Raw genomic sequence first — 20,308 nt, 5'->3', positions numbered from 1 at the left:
TGTTGACTTTTAAGGCCAAAGTTTATCACGTGCTCTGAGCTTTAACTGAAGTTGTGATCTAGGATAGACCATATTACAAGTTCAAGAGGTGAGTTTTATACTGGGAGAAGAGTGTATGAAAAAACAGGTAAATCTGTGTTCAATAGGGGTAGGTTATCACTTTATTTTTAAGAAAAAACAAAGCCCTAGACAAAAACTTCAGATACATGTTAACTGCATATACTATTTTTTTCTGCTAAAAGCCTGACAATATTGGCAGAACCAATGACATTTTCCTTCTGTGTTATAAATAAAGGTATGAGTTATCACTGACTACTTTATTATTTAAGTCCTAAACTTGACATCTGAGCAAAAAAAAAAAAAAAAAAAAAAAAAAAAAAATTAACTTGTACACAATTACATACACTGTCTACTGAAATACAGTTAATGCCACCACAACTACCCTTCCACTATACCACTCTTGTTCAACTCAATGCCATTTTCTCTTCTGAATTCCTTCTTTCCTTCCCTTTTGTTCAATATAAAATTAGAAAATCAAAACAAAGAAAATATATCCTACCTGAGAACTTATTATGGTACAGAAATTCCATTTGCAGTCTTTGTCCAGCCTTCTTGGCTAATAAGTATGGAGTACTGTAAACGGGGTCTCCAGTTGCACATATAGCATCAGCCCCACTAAACAGCAACATCAGAGTTTCTAGCACATCTTGTTTAACTACGGCAGCACACAGGGCCTTATCATGGAGGGGGAAAATAAGTCTGGTTAAATTAGAAAGCTATTGGCAACAAGTACATGTAGCATAGGTGCAAATCCTTTCACCTCCAGTATAGTTACTCTGCATTTTCAAAGGTCATACACATACAGAAATAGCCAGAGTCATGCAGTATGGTCTGAATCTAGGAAAAAAGGAGCAACAACAGAAAAAGAAAACCCAAAAATGTAAGCAACCCCAACCCTGCAAGTTGTTGCTGACACAAGTTTCACTTGGGAAGGATAACATGAATTAATACAACTGGAGTGGAAACTTGTCATTTATTTACACAATAAATTCCTTTTCATTTTGCTTCACACACTTATTAAAAAAACAAAACAAAACAAACAAACAAAAAAACTTATTATTTCAGACCTGCAAAGTTCAACCAAAGAGACAAGATTTGATCCTTGAACTCTGTCACTAGGAAATCAACTGAAATTCACAGGTAGTTTTTCAAAACTACAGCCAGTCAATAAGGCAACTGTTCTTTAGGGTATCTTCATACTTGGTCATCTTACCTGAGATTTAAAGATCTCACTACATCCTAAAACATCAGTCTCCTTTCATTTTTGCACACATGAAGACAAATATAACCTTTTTTTTTTAATTAATTAATTTGTTCTGAAATAATTAAGTCAAAAGTCACTAAAAACAAGAGGAGTACTACTATGAACCTCAGCTGCTCTAATAAACATATAAGCATCCAGTAGCACAACATGACAGGGCAGACAGTCCAGTAAAAGTTCTAGAATTACTTAACAATAGCCACCTCATTACACAGTAATTTCATGGTTTGACAGAGATTTGACCACTACATCTGATATTTTTCAGCAGTAGTTAAATGATTGACAGACATCCCCTGTCCCCTCAAACAAAACACCACCACCAAAGACTTCAGAAAAATCAAGCCTGTAAAACACAGAGCTATTTTTTCTAGTCCACAGTTATAATTCTTAAATAAAGTCTCTTGCACAACTGCTACCAATAAATAGAAAACAATCCAAATGTTTTATTTTGGAAAGACAGAATTTCCTCATGAAGCCTAAAAATGTTTCCCAATTCCAAGGAAATGCAGAAAACTAAACGGAAGTTATATAGTGAGATGGTTCAACACTTTGGCTAGAGGTGTTTTAGTGACAACTTATTTTAACTTCTTATGTGTATAACTAACACACAACTTAGAAAATGTACAGAAAATAACACTTCCATTTTGACACAATAGCCACTGAACAAATGAGATCCCTCTAGTTCAAACCACAATATCTTATAAATGCTACAGCCTCCCCACAATATTTGCATAACCTTTGAGACAATGACTCATGTAACTGAATGTATTAGCTTTGTAATATATATGCATTTAAACTCTTCTATATTCATAAACCATAAACAACCATGACTCTGAAATCAACAGATATTTGAAGTCAGTCAAATGGACATAAAAAATTACACAGAAATTTATAATTATAATTAGCATTTTCCACTTTATAACTGTAAATAATTTGTGTCATATGCATAAAAGGAAACACTGAGAACACACATTTTTCATCTTTAATTTTAGCTTGTTTCATTTCCAATTATCTACAAGCTTCTATAGAAGCGTGCACAAGCTACTTTCACCATTGATAACACTGAATCATCTAATGTACTGGAATGTCAGATGTCAGACATATAAGATATCAAAAACACATAAAGAAAGAATCCAAAGAAGATGGAATTTGCATACCCAGAGTGTGCATTTGAGGAAAAATAAAGATCCACAGTCATTGATGGTTCCAGAAGACATATTACTGGCACCATATAGGTACCACAGCCTTCTGCAAGCAAACTAACTGGAAAAACTGGGAACTAATAAATCATGAAATGACTCCTGTAAAGGCTCCAAAACAACTCTTATTCTCCTCTGTGAAAATGTCACTCAGGATTCTGAATTTATTTCTCACCAGTCTAACATGACCAAATTGCACACTGATAAAGTACAAAGGTATTATAACAGGCTTACTTATTCTAGTATTACCTTATTCAACTGTTCCTTGGTTTTGTAGGAAAAAGGTGCTTTCCTGAACTTTCCCTCTTTGTATTTTTGTGTAATGAATGCTATCCTTTTTTCTGCAGGGGCATCCATATGTAGTTCTTCATCTGGAGGAAGATTTCCTGCCCAAAAACTGTTTGCCCTCTTATTTCCAATGATGATAAAAAGCTGGATGAGGTGAAAGAAAAAAAATATGAAGGATATGAAGCCAACCTCTAAATAGTTTTCAGCTGCTCCAAGTGGAAAAAAAAGTTATTAAAGAAAATTGCCTGCAAAAGATGGAAGAAGCCTGTCTCAGTCACTGCCTATGGTCACCTAGAAATGAATAATGGTCTGTCACAATCATTGACCACCAATAGCAACTAAGCTTCACAAGACTAATCAGTTACAATATTTCAATATGTATTAGAAAATACCAGTAAAAGTTCAGAGAAGGCTAGTATATATTTTAAGGAAAGCACTGATGATTCAACCCTCCCTATCAGAACCACTTTTTCATACCCCAAGCAATTAAACTGCTGGTGAGAATTTTCCTTTCTTTCCTCCTTCCCAATATTGCCCTTCATGATTGCACTCCAAAAGAATTTTATTTCTGTTTCCCCCCAAAATCTAGATGCTTGGAGAAATACTGAGAGAATTTGTACAGGTAGTTATCAAAACAAATGAGTATTTTGAACGGCACAAAGGTACATGATTCCTGGAAACATCAAGTTTACTTTCACAGCAGCATGTTATTTAGAAGCTATATGTTCAGTTTTCTTGTGAGATAAACAATAAATAACTCTTATTCATACAGTAGTTTTCAGGATGTAACAAAGAGTCATTAATAGAATACTACAACGTACCTCAATGAGTTCATTGCTCCAAATGCTGGCATCCATTTTTAGACTCCGGACCTTTGAATCTCTTGGTCCTAAAGATCTGTGCTGTCCTGAAAATTCAAGAGTATTTTTACTTAACTAAAGGAATTAAACTGGGCTTTGACAGATTTGTTCTAACTGCTGTTCTTAAAAAAAAAAAAAAAGGTTGGGTTTGACAATTAAACAAAAAATGAAAGCACCAAAAACTCCAAAATTAAAAAAGTGGATTGTATTTCACAGTAATGAATAAACAAAGTAAGGTGTCTAATGTAGAATACGTTTGGGAGGGTTTGTTTAGAACAAAATCCTAGAGTTACAAACTTTCCCTGAATCTACAGTTTAACACATATTTAAATACAAAACATGATAAAACTGAATTTTTAGTAGTATCTGGAAAAGCTCTCCCTGTTGGCAGTAAAATATGTGCTGATCTAACAGAATTAGTACCCCAAATTTATACACTGAAAATTGTTATCCTTTGACATCCAGCCTTGCAAAAGTCAGCCATCTCTCACAAAGTGTTAGCGTGTTTTGATTTCCACTAATTGCAAAGGGTTATTCATCTGAGTGAAACCAATCACCTTACAGACCTGTCAATTATGCATGGAAATACTTTAAAATAAGGATATAAGGTATAATTTATAAAAAAGGTCATTTTTTTGTCAAAACTTCCACAAGGATGGGACTAAGAAAAATGAAAAAAAAAAAAAAAAAAGCCATTTCAAGGACATATACAGATATGCAAATATGACATTTTGTAGAAGCCACACAGACTGTCATTAATTACTCTACCTGCACACTTCTTACAAATGACAACACAGAGATTGATGGATGCCCAGTCGGGATCGGGAGCTTTACAATCGGCACAGCTCCTGTTCGACTCATTGAACCAAATCTTCTCAGCTACTTCATAATCAGAGAGAGTTTCTGCTATTGATTGCTGCAGTGCTTCAATCCAGTCTTGTTTCTCTCTTTCCGACTCTGCTGTAAAGCTGAAACAATTGACTTTTCTTTGTTATTGATCTTCATTTTAAAGCCCAATTAGACATACCCTGTAATCTCTCCTATTTATTACGTTTACACCCAAAATCACAGTCAAAAAATCCTCCTCTACACAGATATAAATACAAAGATGGAATGTATTATTTTGTGGTTTTAGTCAATGAAAACTCCCTCTGTTTTTGTGTTCAGATTTCAACAAAACCACTACTAGCTAAATACCTTTTGTCGCATTCAAGGTACATTCCCGAGTTACACTTTTTATGGTACCATATGCTAAATTTAAAACCTTAATTTTAACAAAAACATAGAATGAGCTACAGAAACACAGAGAGTTACTGAGAAGTAAAAATGAACTTGCAAACTACAACAGCAAAAACCTGCTTCTCATTTAAATTGATATTTTAAGAAAATATAATTAATAAGAAAACACCAACATGGTAATGGCTTAGAGAAAGTCAAAGAACTAGCTACCTACCAACTAGCCACAGCTTCAAATCACTGATCAAGACTACTTTACCTGCTCCTCTAGTTGACTGAGAATGAAAGGAAATTCTTTGCTAACAACTGGCAAGCCCAGGAGAACAAAGCGACTCCTCCTTCTCCTGCATTACTCAGATTTCACTTGAGAAAAACTACAACACTTAAACAAAAGGCTTTTATTAGCATATACTTTTATTGTCTTGAAAATCATTACAAGTCATAGCATGAGCCAAAATGAAACTTTGTACTGATTTCAATGGAGAATGTCTACAAGGCAAGGGACATGAGTGGTTCTTTTCTAATAAAATGCCTGATGTTAAATGGATGCACTACTGCAGGTTATTATATCATTATATTATTATTTAAGATGGAGTTAAGTTGTTAAAGCGACTTTTTTTTTTTTTTTTTCTTCCCTTCTGCCATTGCACAGAATGAACAAAGAAGGCTACATAAAAATACAAATCTGCGGGCATAGGATGTCTAGTCAGGGAGGTAATGGGTGAAGCACACAGCTAAACAAAGGGGAAAAAAAAATCCTTTTTTTTCTTCTTTTTTTTCTTTTAAATGCAGAGAATTCTTATTAAAAGCATTACCTTTTTATCCAAGCTAGATATGTCACTGTGGCATGAAGAACATATTTCTTTTAGCTCATTAGTTATTTGCATATCTTGTAACGTAAATATTAAAGTCCTCACCTAAAGCTTTTATAAGGAGTAATTATTTCAAAAGATTGCTTTGCAGTCCGATCCACTTGTTTTACATTTGCCACATTCATAGGGATTAAAGTGATACCGAATCCTGTTTTAAAATCCTAGGGAAAAGACAATAAAAGTTCAGGGTTTTATCATTCAAGAATCAAACATATATAGAACAATTAAATCAGCATGGTCCAAAAATCCACGGTCAGTAATACACATTTGGGCCACAACATGCAAGTTCCTTCTAATTCATTAAAGTATAAATAAACTTATACTAAATTTCATCCAAACACTATGCTTCTAATTGCTAGAATGACCTTACTTGATTGTTAATAGGAGAAAACTGCACACTGTAACTATGAATAAAGGGGGGAAAAAAAAGGTTAAATAACAGACTGCATTAAAATGTAGATCCAAAATAGTGGAAGTATCTAGCTTAAATCATGCTTTAGTGACTAAATAATGTTTATATATCTAAATCCTTCTTATTGACACCAGTGTCGCCTGTTTTAAGCAGACTTACAACAAAATAAAATATTTTATGTATAAAATTCTTTCTTAAACATTGCATTTCTCATGTTTCTGATGTATTACATAAACTAAATATGTCAAACGTGTCTCTGAAAAAAAAAAAAAATCCTATACAGGCGCTATGATAGACAACAGGTTATCTGTGACTCATATATTAGAAATGCTAAGCATTTTTGCCTTCTCTTAAACAAGAAAAATGATTTCTTTTCCCCTGCATGGAACAGTGTACTTCAATAAAAATCAATCTTACATCAATACAGTTGGAAAATAAATGTTCAATGACCTTTTGTGAGGCTCTCTCAAACACATGTATTTTGGAAACACTGATAGGCACATATGTTATTTCTGATCTGTTCGGAACACCATCAGTATCTCCTCAAACTGATTTAGATGTTCATCTAACGGTAGTCACTTCCACAAGTTTTATTTCTCGAAATACTAGCATACTTCTTGGAAACAGTAACTGTATCAGAAAAAAACTAAACAACCTATTAGACATCACCCAAGCAAAAAGCCAAATCCACACATTTTACCATCTGCAAGATGTTCACTAAGTTACCTCTCAAACAAAGTATGGATGGATAAAAAAATACAAGCACTGAAGGGGAAAAGCTTCAGAGTCTCTTGCCCGTACAGAGAGGATTGTTTTTCTAGTAAATACATATTTAAACCTGCATCACTGGCAAGTTTATCTTCATAAGATTTTCAAATTTTGCTTTTTTATTCTCTACTCTCATCTTCAGCATCCCCCCATTTTCCTATAAATCAATGGTTTTCATACTGACACATCTGCCTTAGAAGAGAGCAGAGAGTTCTGTGAAGCCTACACAGTCCCTAATTCATCCTCAAAGATCAGTTCTATGGGAAAGGAGTGGGCAGAATAATCTCTTTTTGAGTATGAACTTGACAGCATGCTCTATAGCCGTGAAGCATTCTAAAGTCAGACATCACCAGTGAGAAAAACAGAAGCATGAAATATAGGGTAAAAAAAAATTTGGGGATAGAAAAATACGAAATTTTTGTTTCTCTTAGCAGCAGTGTCTGAAACGAGCAAAATAAAAAATAATTTTTTTTTTTTTTTTAAAGAATAACAAAAACTCCCCCTAACTTTCTAGAATTAAATGATTTGTGCTTCTGAGATGCAACTGAGACACAGGTTTTGTTTGTTGGTTTCAACTATTTCAAATAATTGTCCTTAAGAAGTCTTGATTTTTAAAGGACAGGTAACAAGACTATACTTGTACCTGCACAACATTGCAATGTATTCTCTGTTTATTAAATAACTGAACAACTGCCAAAAGCCATGACTAATAGGAGTTCAATATCCTCTTAGGTCCAGATTAGAGTTTACTGAAGGTAAAAAATGAGTCATGAAGACAACTGCAATAATAACCACCATACTGAGCCAGATCAAAAGTTCAACTAGTACACTAGTTTTCCTCTAAGCAATTGCTACTGGCAACTGTCATGAGAAGAATGTAAGAAAGTACATTCTTATCTTCCCAAATAAGCTTTCAGCTTGGAACATCTCTGAATAAACAGTTGCACCAAAGCAATCATACTTACTAGCCACTGACAGCCACATTCTCAAGGAATTTAAACAAATTAATGTTTTGAGCACTACACAACATCCTACTTGAAAAATTTCCTAAATACTACTTGTGCAAAAAAGTAGTGCCTTTTGTGCAGGTATGTTGGATCTTTTTTTTCCCCAATAACTGAGCATTTCATTACATGGTATTAGAGAAAAGAAACTGTAACTAAACTTTATTAATCTACCTATACTACCCATATTGTTTCTTCTTGAAAAATCTCTATCCAGTATTCCCTTCAGTCTCTTTTTATGCCTTAAAGCAGCTGCACCCACTTCCCTTGAAGTAAAAAGGGAGCAGGCCGTGTGGAAGGGCCCCGCGGGCTGAAGACCGCACACAGTTATGTTTGTCAAGACAGACACCAAACCTTGTACTGAACTTAACAATGCAGAACTAAGAAAGCCCTCTAGAAATGAAATGCATTAATTTGAAAGTCTTCACCTTTAGCTGGAGCACCAATCCTCCAAAATTTGCACACGTACCTAGCATATAAACAATCCCACTGAAGAGAGAATAACTATTATGTTTTAAAATCAGCAAACTCATGAGAAATTACAGTACTGAATTTTAGGGTGAGGACTGTCAGAAAAGTTAGGAAATTAGACATGAATATACTTTTCAGAACTGAAGGTGGTGGCAAATTAACCGATTCCATTGGTACATTAGAATGAAGTTACTTCCGTAGTAGTCCAAACAAACTCTTTACAGTAACAGTACAACACTTGGCATAAACCAGGCTTTGTGAGCAACAGGTAGACTGGAATCTAATTTTCAAGGTTCAGAATTATATGCTTTCAGGAGTGCCATCCTGTTCTCTCCTTCAGAAACAGAAGTGGGAATTGGTACAGAGAAGAAAGAAATGCTCCACTTTGAAAGATAAATTCATTCACTTTGAGTGCACAAGAGGACAATAGGGCCATTCAAGCAGTACACAAAATGTACTGACAGCAAGACCAAGTGGTATCTTTTCAGAACAAGAATTGTCTTTCTTCTACAGACTGAAAGCTCATTGTTTCAGATAGGTTAAATTGTGTTAGACTTTCCGACCAGTGAAGAAAAGCTTAAGAAGATTCAAAAATACACAGAGAAAACTAAGGTTTTGTTGTTTTGTTTGTTTATTTTTAAATACAGCTATGTCTTAAATGTCTATATATACACAATCTTCATGAATTTGAAGAAAGCTTGAAAAATGAGTTGACAATTAGAGCTTTTTTTAGAAAGCCAAATTCTTTACAGATATAATAATAGATCAGAAGTATTCACCAAACAGCACAGTTAATTGAAGGCTAAAAATACCAATAGGGGAAAGCAGTTAACTACGAGATGAGTACTGGCTTTCTGGTAAGCTGTTTTTCCATCTTGAAGGAGGAATGATTATAATGTGTGAGTTCTGCTGTTGTTACCATCCCTGTCAGAAAGAGACACAACCTATGAAAACCTGTCATCTGTATATTAACTGTGAAATGATAACTTGATTTTTTTAAACATACCTTTAACATGTATTTATGAAGTGCATATCCGTGTACAAAATTGCTTACTCTGTTATGTATTATCTTTTCATAGGCAAAAGCTACCCTGAGACCGACTATATTAAGATTTTTTCAATTCTATTCCGGATTAAATTCAAGGAGCTTCAAAATTAGTCTCACATCTTTTCTAATATATCACCATTGGTTTACAGACATGGAAATAAACACCCAAGATAAGGAAAACTTAAGTACATGAATGAATAAAATCATGCAGCTATATCTAAACAAGTCTAATCTTCAGAGTTGCTAAACACGTAACTTTTGGTTTGTTGTCTTAAAAAGATAGGCCTAGGCATCTTTCTCTATGGAATTCTGAAATAACTCTGTAACCAGAGGTTGAATCTTGTGGTTCTCAATTAACGAAGAGACCTTCTCTACAAAACTACTGTTTGCCTCCCTGAACAGTAGAAAACTTTTATTTTATTTTATTTTTTACCCTCCCACTCACTTTTGCACCAGTAACACTTGGACTGATATTCTTGTTGGTTTAGCCAAACCAAAATTCATCTGAACAGAGGAGTTCTAAAGCTGCTGCTTGCACTCCTCAATTTCCACTGTGTTAGCCATTCCATTCATGCCTTGATATGTGCTTTTATGAATCTAATATTATTCCCACAGCATATAAAGTTGATAAAAAAAACAAACAAGCAAAAAACCCACAAACCCAAAACCCAACCAACCAAAACCGATAACAACAACAGCAACAACAACAACAACAAAACAAACAAAAAACCCCACAAACTTGCCTCAGGAAAATATCTTGGGAAACACCCCCCTCCACCAAAACAAAAAAAACAAACAAACAAACAAAAAAAACCACCCAAACAAACAAACAAAAAATAAAACAACACATTTACAAGTTCACCCTTTGAAATATACCCTACGTTTTATTTTAAAGGTTACTAACTCTACTATTTTCACATTAGAAATATTAGTTCATATTTTTATCTTAGTGTTTTGCTGGAGTACTAAGGGGATAACAGTAAGGAAAACTGCTCCCATAATTTCAAGATAATATATTTGTACATACACACACATATACACGTATGTAAATATCTATTTGTAGCATATTTTGAAGTACAGAAAGTATGGAGGTACATAACTCTGAAGTACAGAAATAGTACTGGTGCATGCTGGGAGAACAGCACTTTTGGGAATTGCTACAACTGAGTATTCTCACTGCACATCAGTTTCCTTTCTGTGAATTAAGAGGTCATGGTCCGTTTGCTTTTTTTGTCTTCAGCTGTCAGATCTTGAGGTCATGCAATATTCAAGGATGCATGTGCACACACTTACGTAATAAGGCTCCAGTAATGGTAAGAGGTATCAGATAACACAAGAAAAATATACTACATACATATGTGTGTTTATATATGCACATGCTTTTTTTTTTTTTTTTTTAGTATCTATCAATCTTACTATCCCACCACTAATTTACAAATAACCCATCCATATTTCTAGCATTACCCTTGTCCTACTGCCATACATAGAAAGTTCTTGACCTTTAATCACAATATTTCTGATGAGAATTCTAAAATATGACCTTATGTGTTTCCTGGAGTTTACCTCTGCTATTTGCAATAGCTCTTTAGGTTTGCTTTGGGGAAGTTACCACAAAATTTGTGACAATTAGATTAAGACTTATTTCTGAAAGACCTGAAAATTCCCTGAGCAATTTATCATGATGTAGACTTTTCCTTCATTCTAACCCCATGGCATTTGACTCCCTTCAAACAATCAAATTATTCCAGCGAGATTAAAAGCCAGTAACTAGAAGCCTTCAGATAAAGCAACCATAGTTTCTCTCCTCCTTAATTGGAGGTATATATTTCAGCCTTCCCAGCTAGCAAGGAAGGCTAATTTCTGCAACAGAAAGGTGGGAAAAATTTGTTTCCATGTTAATGAAAAATTATGACATTTATGTATGAGAGTTTGAGAAACAATGACTAGTAACGCAGAAATTGCTTTGATGATATTAATTCTTCTCTGCAAGTTTATATTGATTTCCTCTTCTTTTAAACTGTACTTCAACTTAACCTTCCCAGTTACCTTCCATCAGGCTTTTCAAATCTTTAGAGACTTACATCCCTGATTGCAGACTAAAATCTTTTGATATAGATTTTAGCTGATAGTTACGTATCATGGACCGAAAAAATAAAACCCACCACAGTAAAGACATATGCATTCTCTCTTACAGTCTTCCTGATGCAGTCTCAAAATGCAACCACAGTGAAGGACACAGTATATAATTATACGGACAAAAAAAATGATGTTTAAAGAACGTGAAATCAAGTCCTGATGAGCAAGGAGATGCTAGAATTCAAGTCATCTGTGCACATTAACGCTGTAGCTTCCTGCTCATCTATTACATACGAGGCAGTCACATCATCAGTTTTAGGTTTTTTAGTTAGCTAAGCAAAATTCCTGCGTCACATAATAAAACCACTTGAAAATGATTCTAAGATATTACTGCAAAACATTTTCTAATGGCAACCCAACATGCATAATTTTGGAGGTTAAAAAGAAGGAAGAAAGCAAAAGGTGTGAAAGACCACTTAGATTAGCTCTAGTCAGTGCCTTGCAGTAAGCTTGTTTGCAGTGGAGTGTACTGGATGTGCTACTGGAGCACAATCCACTCCATATTACTGCATTATAAAGAAATCTAGTACAAACACTTTGAGATGGCTCTATCATGAAAGCAAATACATAAGAAGCAGGGACAACTAAGACATTTGTTTCAAAAATGCATGCCTAAGCCACACCCTAAGGTAATTCCAATCTTAGAATTTATTTTTCATATAAGTTACAAATCTCTCTATTCACTTAAAAAAGTAATTTATATTCCTGACTTCATCAGCTATATGTGTGCATTTTGTAGTATCATACGACTGCCCAAGAAAGTTCATTAATATTCAAAGATTGCCTTCTCCAAGCTCAGGAGTGATGCATCCCAATAAAGAGAAACTCAGGCAAAAACACCAGAAGGCCTGCACTGATCAATAAGGAGCTCCTGGACAAATTCAAACACAAAAAGGAAGCCTACAGAAAGTGGAAGCAAGAACAAGTAGCCTGGGAGGAATACACAGAACTTCTCCGAGCAGCCAGGGATCAGGTTAGGAAAGCTGAAGCCCTGATGGGATTAAATCTGGCCACAGACATCAAGGGCAACAAAAAACTTCTATAGGTATATTGGTGACAAATGAAAGACTAGGGAAAATATCGGCCTTCTCCAGAAGGCAACAGCAGACTTGGTTACCTGAGATATGGAGAAGGCTGCTATTCAACAGCTCTTATGCCTCAGTTTTCACTGGCAAGTGCTCTAGCCACATCACACAAGTAGCAGAAATCAAAGGCAGGACCTGGGAGAATGAAGAACTGCCCACTGCAGGAGAGGATCAGGTTTGAGACCATCCAAGGAACCCAAAGGTGCCTAAGTCTACAGGACCTGATGAGATGCATCTGAGCATCCTAAGGGAACAGGTGGATGAAGTTACTAAGCCACTATTGATCATACTTGAGAAGTTGTGGCTGTCTGGTGAAGTTCCCACTGACTGGAAAAGGGGAAACATAACCCCCATTTTTAAAAAGGAAAAAAAAGTAGAACCAGAGAACTACAGGCCAGTCAGTCTTACCTCTGTGCCTGGCAAGATCATGGGGCAGATCCTCCTGGAAACTATGTTAAGGCACATGGTAAATAAGAAGGTGATTGGTGATGGCCAACATGGCTTCACTAAGGGCAAATTGTGCCTGACAAATTTGGTGGCTTTCTATAACAGAGTTACAGTGTTGGTGGATAAGAGAAGAGCAACTGATGTCATCTACCTGGATTTGTGCAAAACATCTGACACTGTCCCCAGACGACATCCTTGTCTCTAACTTGGAGAGATATGGATTGGACAGATGGACCACAAAGTGGATAAAGAATTGGCTGGACGGTTACACTCAAAGAGTTGCAGTCCATGTCTCAATATCCAAGTGGAGATCAGTGACGTGTGGCATTCCACAGGGGTCAGTATTGGGACAGGCGTTGTCTAAAGGAGGGCCATAAAGATGATCAGAGTGATGGAGCAACTTGCCTACAAGACATGCTGAGAGAATTGGGGTTCTTCAGTCTGTAGAAGAGAAGGCCGTGGGGAGACCTTAGAGCAGCCTTCCAGTACCTAAAGTGGGTCACACAAGAAAGCTGGAGAGGGACTTTTTACAACAGTATGTAGTGACAACAGGTAATGGCTTTAAACTGAAAGAGGGAAGATTTAGATTAGCTATAAGGGGAAATGTCTTCACCACGAGGGTGATGAGGCACTGGAACAGGCTGCCCAGAGAAGCTGTGAATGTCTCATCCCTGGAAGTGTTCACGGCCAGGCTGGACAGAGGTTTGAGCAATCTGATCTAATGGAAGGTATCTCTGCCCAAAGCAAGAAGGCTGGAACTAGATGGTTTTCAAAGTTCCTACCAACCTAAACCATTCTACGATTCTTTGAATTTTAAATCAGTTGATTATGCACCTTCAGGCCCATGCCTTGCTTGTTGTATGGGATGGATCTAGGACACATGAAGATTAAAAAGCTCCCTTCCTGTACAGGGGAAAAAAATAAAAAAAAAAAATTAAAAAAAAATTAAAAAAAAAAAAAAAAAAGGGAAGATCACATAATTAAAGTGACTGAATACTATCCTGGAGAGTTAGCTCTTGTCTTTGACTTTGCCTATTCCTGCTCAGTAATGGTATACAGTGATTTCACAGTATATTTTCATTTCCTAGTACCTGACTTTATGCTCTAGGGTTTGATTTGCAGAACTGCTGAGCAACTGGAATGTCAACTGAGACCTATGAAAGCAATATTTTGATCAGATATGGTATGACAGAAAAGTATTCTCTTCTAAGCCCCCATAAAAGACAGAGAAAACAGAGAATGCAAAATATATGGATATTTGAATCATTCATTTTGTTTCTCGGAACCGTGCGGTCATATGGTCATTTTCCTTTACCTAACAGGAACTGATGAAGAATGAATTAATCATTGTTCCTCAAATAGCCAAACACACCAATTACTGATCATTTCCTCACAGAACATTACATTACTGGTGAACGATTCTTTCTGTAGGGCATTTTTCAACAGTGTGCAATAAAAAGGCACAGGTTACTCCATGAAAAGAAATTTAAATTATCAAATAGTTACTAAGTAAACAATGCAGTGAATTAAGCAGCTATCCTGTGGAAGAAAATATTTTATTATAGTACAATAATTTGTATTTGTAAATTGTAAAAGGATGAAATTAAGTTTTTAGAAATAAGCCCAGTTTTCCCATATTTAGAGTGCGTGCACAAATCTATAATCATGGTAATGTTATTTCACACAGACATTCTTTGGATTTTCACAGGTTTTTAGCTAACTTCTCCCTCAAAATGAAGTTTACATAATCACAGGAACGTTTGTCTCCCTGCCTAATGCCAAGTAAATTTTTAGTCTAGACAGATGCTTGGCTTCAGACAAATTCAACGTAATTGCAGCCACTGAATACCTCAGTTCTTAGTAAGATTTAAGGAACATAAGGCAGAGCAGAGGACATAGACTCTGAGGTTTCCCTACTTCCCTCCCCTCCAGTCCCAGAAGGAAAGGCTTTAGCATATGGTCACAGTGAATGAAGACAAGATGATGCAATCTAGAAAGAGACATTCAAAGACAAGAGCTACAAACAAATACATACCTACATTAAGTAAAAGCATCAATATCTTAGTCCTCAAAATCAAAGCAAAAAGATGACAACAGAGAGGAAAAGATATAATGCCAAATATTCATAAGGTTCTCACTTGTGCAGAAACATGCTGAAAGTAGAGTAAAAAAACAAAACAAAAACCAAACATGCTGCAACCAAGTACTGCCATTAGATATAATTTGTACGCATGCCGTTTAGTGACGGTTCAATAACCTTTACGTTATTTCTGAAACAATTTATGTGAGCAGTTGCATCAACATAAGGAACAGAATTCCACATACATGTTAACACAAAGCAATTTAAAGCTATTACTTGAAAGCAGAGTTCATGACTTGAAGGGACCACCATCATTTTCATTGCTGCTTTAGAAAAAAAATAATGAAAGGACTGAATTCTTCAACTATTCTACAATTCAGAGTTCAGCTGAGGTACAGAAAGTGTGATTCAGACCATACTTCATTCTGTGTGCACATGCTTTCTTTTTCTTGTCACTCAACATTCTAGGAAAGCCACAGTCTCACATCTGAGGCACAAGACAGAACTGAGCATCAAAAGCAAGCTGGTAACACTGCACACAACACCTGCCTTGCTATCTTCTCAAATACCCTGACAGATACCAAGCAAGAGAGACAAAACTGCTCTCTGTTGCCAACCCCACGCCCCAGTGTGACAGCCAAGTGCAGACAAAGCTCCAATTTGAACAATTACAGTAACTCCCTTCCAGCAGGGCTGCTCTGCAGCATGGAGCTCATTCCAGAATCAGCATCTTGTTAGCTAGAGAGGCTGAAAATAAACACAAATAAAATTCAAAGCCTGTCATGTGCAAATACAGCACATATTCAATGCTTTTACCTTTATTTTAATTCCAACAGCCATTTATAACACTGCCTTGTATTAAAAGAGACAATCATCTTCCTTAAGACACACAACTCATAACACATGGAAATTCATTCCATTTCAGAGTTCATTTCTTGCTACTCACTTCACACATTTTTCAGCCCAAATGGATGCCAGTTTAACATACGAAAAATCTTGAAATTCCTCAGTTTTCCTCACTTCTGTTGTTTGAACCCTTCCACCTGCCTATGCCATTTTTTTTCCCCTTAGCAGGAACAGTTTTTGCTATAGCCACTGTCTCAAACTCACAGTTTCCCAAACACTTCCCCTGTACTGAGGACTCAGAACACCTCTTGTTGAGACAAGGCCACTCTTAAATATAGCTGTTACTATTAAAATTTTAAGTAGCCATCTGGACTGTTCTTTGGAAGTGCTTCACAACCGAAATCCTTCTTAGAAGATTTATCAGGACTGTTCTCTCAAGACCAGAAGGATCTGTGTATTTTAAAAGTACCACGTACAGTTATGGTTTCCTGAATTCACATCTTTAAAATTTTCTTTCTGAAGCTTTACAAACACACTGAAGACCTTGTTATATATTAATAGTCCAGACAAACTGCTAACAAAATGTTTCAACTCTTAAAGGTAGGACAGATTGTGAATGTTTTTGTGATATTTTAAAATCTAGAATGGTGGTCATGCAAAATTTATGAGCCTCTTTACAGACCTTTTTGTACAGTTGTCACTGGACAACATAAAAAAACTGGTATGATAACTCCACTGTCAAAGATCTCCTAATGAGTCTCCAAATAATGGAGATCCTGCTTTCCTCTAAATTTACCAGTGGAGATAAGCAAATATGACATTAACCAGTAAAAACTGTTTTTGAGCACACACAATGCTTTTACTTTTTGACTGCAAACAGTAAGATGCTAAGACTATTAGTCCTCACTGTATATAGAAGAGTATATTTTATTTACTGCCTCCTACTTTAGTAACATAAAATTCTATGATATTGTATTTCACAAGTAAATATTCACAATTAATTTAAAAAGTTTCAACACTTTTTGAAGTGCCAACCAAATAGGATTAACTTTTCTGAAGATGGGTCTCAGCTCCACCACGGACCTTCACAGGCTGGCAGGGGACAGCCAGCCTCAACATGGTGTACACCACAGGCTGCAGGGGAATCTCTGCTCTGGCGCCTGGAGCAGCTCCTGCCGCTCCTTCTTTACTGACCTTGGTATCTGCAGAGCTGTTTTACATATTCTCACTCCTCTCTCCCATTGCAATTGCTGTTGCACAAGGTTGTGGGTTTTTTTTCACTTCTTAATTATATTATCTCAGAGGCCTTATCAATGTCGCTGATAGGCTGAGCCTTTGGCAGTGGTGGGTCCATCTCGGAGCCGGGTGGCATTGGCTCTATCAGACACAGGGGAAGTTTCTGGCAGATTCTCACAGAACCCACCCCATAGCCCTTCCACTACCAACGCCTTGCCATGCAAACCTAATACACTCTCCTGGGAAGACATCGTCCTTACATTTAGTTCAACCAAAACTAGAGTGTTTGATTTTGTTCCATTGGCTGGGTTTTTTTAGGGGAGGTAGTGGTTGTTTGGTTGGTTTTGTTTTAAAGAAAATATTTTCTTCTGCTGGCTTTAGGTTCACATATAGTAATTCATCTTTCTGAGACAGGCCAAGATGAAAACAGCTGATGAATTCACAGAAAGTATTTTGATTTTTCATCAAGCAAAATAACTAATGGACAAACATAGAGCTACTGCTTAGCAGCTGTTCACTTTCATATTTGCCTAGGCTTTCTGTCATTAAAGTAATGATTCCACATAAAGAAAACAGTTAGTATAAAAGTAAATACGTAAAAGAGAGTTTCACAAATCAATGCAGTTTACAAATAAGCAATCTACTTTTCAGTACTTAAATACTGGAATGACTAGAGTATTAAATGCTTCAGAGCGTTTACTGCACTCCTAGTAAACTCATCATAAATAATTTTTATTATGAGTTCATGTAAAAGCCTTTGCCATTTGTTTCTAGTGAAATTTTGATTTTACAAATGATTAAAGGTAAGAAGTTACACAATTTAACCAAAGGCATTCACAACTCAAAGAACAGCCCCACACAATAACTGAGAAGCTAATCAAATATTTTTATGATAGTGACAAGATGTTCTAATAGAACAGCCTTCAAAATCATGCAATAATAAAAAATAAACCTTATTTTGAAACATACACATATTACTATGTTCAGATAACTGAAGATACCTTACAAATCAGAGATTAGTAAGGAACAGCACATACAGTGGCAGTTTGTTCATGGAAAGTGACAAAAAAGTGAAGCACCCATTTATGGGCTAATCGAACAGCAACATCCTGGCCTAGACACCAGCAAATTAACTCCATGTCATGGTGAAGCGCACCTATGAAAAAGCTGTTCTGGCTCCTAACTAAAAGGATACATGTACACCTCATCACACAGAAGTTGCATCAAAATTGCAAAGGCTTGATCCAGATAGCTCTGTAAAATAGAATCTCAAACAGTAAAATAGAACTAAAATTAGAATTATGAAATTGGTCCATTTCAGGATATTCAGAAACCCTGCAGCAGCATTTTGTACCAATTGTAGGTGAGGAGGCTTGTAACATGCTACAACGATTTTTGAGAACAGAAAATCGTCCCAAAAAATCCTTCCATATTAGCAAGAAAGGGTAGCTGCAATCTGCAGACACAGTGATATGGGGAGAAGGTATATTTTCCCAGCATGACCACGCTATTTTAGAAATTAGGACAAACAAGAATTCTGTAATGAAACAAAATACAGGACTAAAATGGGAAAGCGGCAACTCTGACATTAATGGCGAAGCTCCAAATGACATTCACAGAGCTGGAGATTCACCCCAGGTATCTGTGTTTAGACCCTACAAGCAACAGCTTTCCTTAAACTGCCCTGTATATACTGAAAATGAATCTTTAACTTTTCCATTTAGAAAGACAAGCAGCTAGAAGAAAATCAGCACTGGCTTCTTAAGGTTGATTTTTAAAATACGTCTGCCTGCAGTGTAGGAGAATGAAATTTAGGTCTCCAGATGAAAAGCCTGCACAATTAGAAGACCCGAACAGCCAGCATGACAGAATCATGCAGAACTGTGATGAGATAACATCTTCCGGTTTTGTACCTACAGCGGACTCTATTAACCTTCATTTTTCTTCTCCGTGTAAAATTCCAGTACAGCACCACCTGCATATATTAAAAGATACGTTCTGATATTCTGCACCTCAATGAGAGACAGATGAAGAAATAATGTCTCTGAAACAGAGCTTTGTGTGGATGTGACCCTTTTCTTTCTACATTAGCATTTATTGCTGAGAACCCCAATAAAGACACACAAGTTTCACATCTACACTGCTCATTGTACACATTCACCATGAGAAAGTGAAAGTACCTAAGATCATCCTCAAATTAGGCTTCTAAGTTTTACCAACTGCACATTGTCATTAAATAAAACAGAAAAAGCAAAGGAAGCTATATATCACCCTTTTTAGCTGTAGAAGGAGAGTGAACAACCTGTAAATAAGTAATGCTCAGGAATGATTACAGAACACACAGAAAACAGACAAACAACTGATGTATTTATTAAAGTTGAAAGAAGCCCTTTCCAGATAAGTCACATAACAATGGCAGCTATCTCTGCTGTGTGGTTGGTTTGTTTTAAACAAAATAAGACAAAAGATGCTAGAACTCTCCTCACTTTTCTTTGGGGGGGGGGGGGGGTGGGGAGGTGGGGAGGAAAAGAAGTGCAAGGTAAAACAAACCAACCTATGAGTCAGAATCCATCTGCCACCTGGGCACCACTGACAACCAGCCTGCAATGTCTCCTACTCTTATGGCTACTCGACTAATGAATTTTGCCTTGATCATTTTCTCAGCTTTGGCTATGACCCCCATCTCCTGGCTCATCAGTTTTCTTGCAGCCCAGTAAATTGGCAGCTGCTCAGTTCCTTCAGGGGAGAGAAAGGAGAGTCAATTGTAATAATGGGCTGCAATTACTCCAGTGTTGCAGGAACTGAGCTCCTGTTGCTGACTGCTGTCATTTTATCTGCCTTTGAACTTCTTCATGACCCCATGGCAAGGAATTACAGCCGTCGGCAAGAAAAAACATCACACTTCTCATAATCACATAACATCCTGCAAAGCCTCTCAAACAAGCGCCAGACAGGCTGATTGTGGAACAGAAAGCAGCATACAAAGCCACATTAATTTT

General features: G+C 36.3%; 1 protein-coding gene across 1 annotated transcript in view; it reads right to left on the bottom strand.

Annotated features, from left to right (window-relative positions):
• The window catches only part of ARAP2 (ArfGAP with RhoGAP domain, ankyrin repeat and PH domain 2), a gene marked incomplete at both ends in the record, with an annotated part of 128,685 nt that overhangs the window by 72,598 nt on the left and 35,779 nt on the right, over positions 1-20,308 (bottom strand). Inside the window, 5 exons of the mRNA XM_080344077.1 lie at positions 560-734; positions 2,770-2,952; positions 3,630-3,710; positions 4,432-4,636; positions 5,822-5,937. Of these exons, the coding sequence (XP_080200203.1) occupies positions 560-734; positions 2,770-2,952; positions 3,630-3,710; positions 4,432-4,636; positions 5,822-5,937 (760 nt within the window). The remainder of the gene's footprint in view (positions 1-559; positions 735-2,769; positions 2,953-3,629; positions 3,711-4,431; positions 4,637-5,821; positions 5,938-20,308) is intronic.

This window comes from Nesoenas mayeri (genome assembly GCF_963082525.1).
Source record: "Nesoenas mayeri genome assembly, chromosome: 4".
In the NCBI taxonomy this organism is placed as follows: Eukaryota; Metazoa; Chordata; class Aves; order Columbiformes; family Columbidae; genus Nesoenas; species Nesoenas mayeri.
The sequence above is the reverse complement of the archived record's forward strand: the minus strand, read 5'-3'. Positions and strand labels throughout refer to the sequence as shown.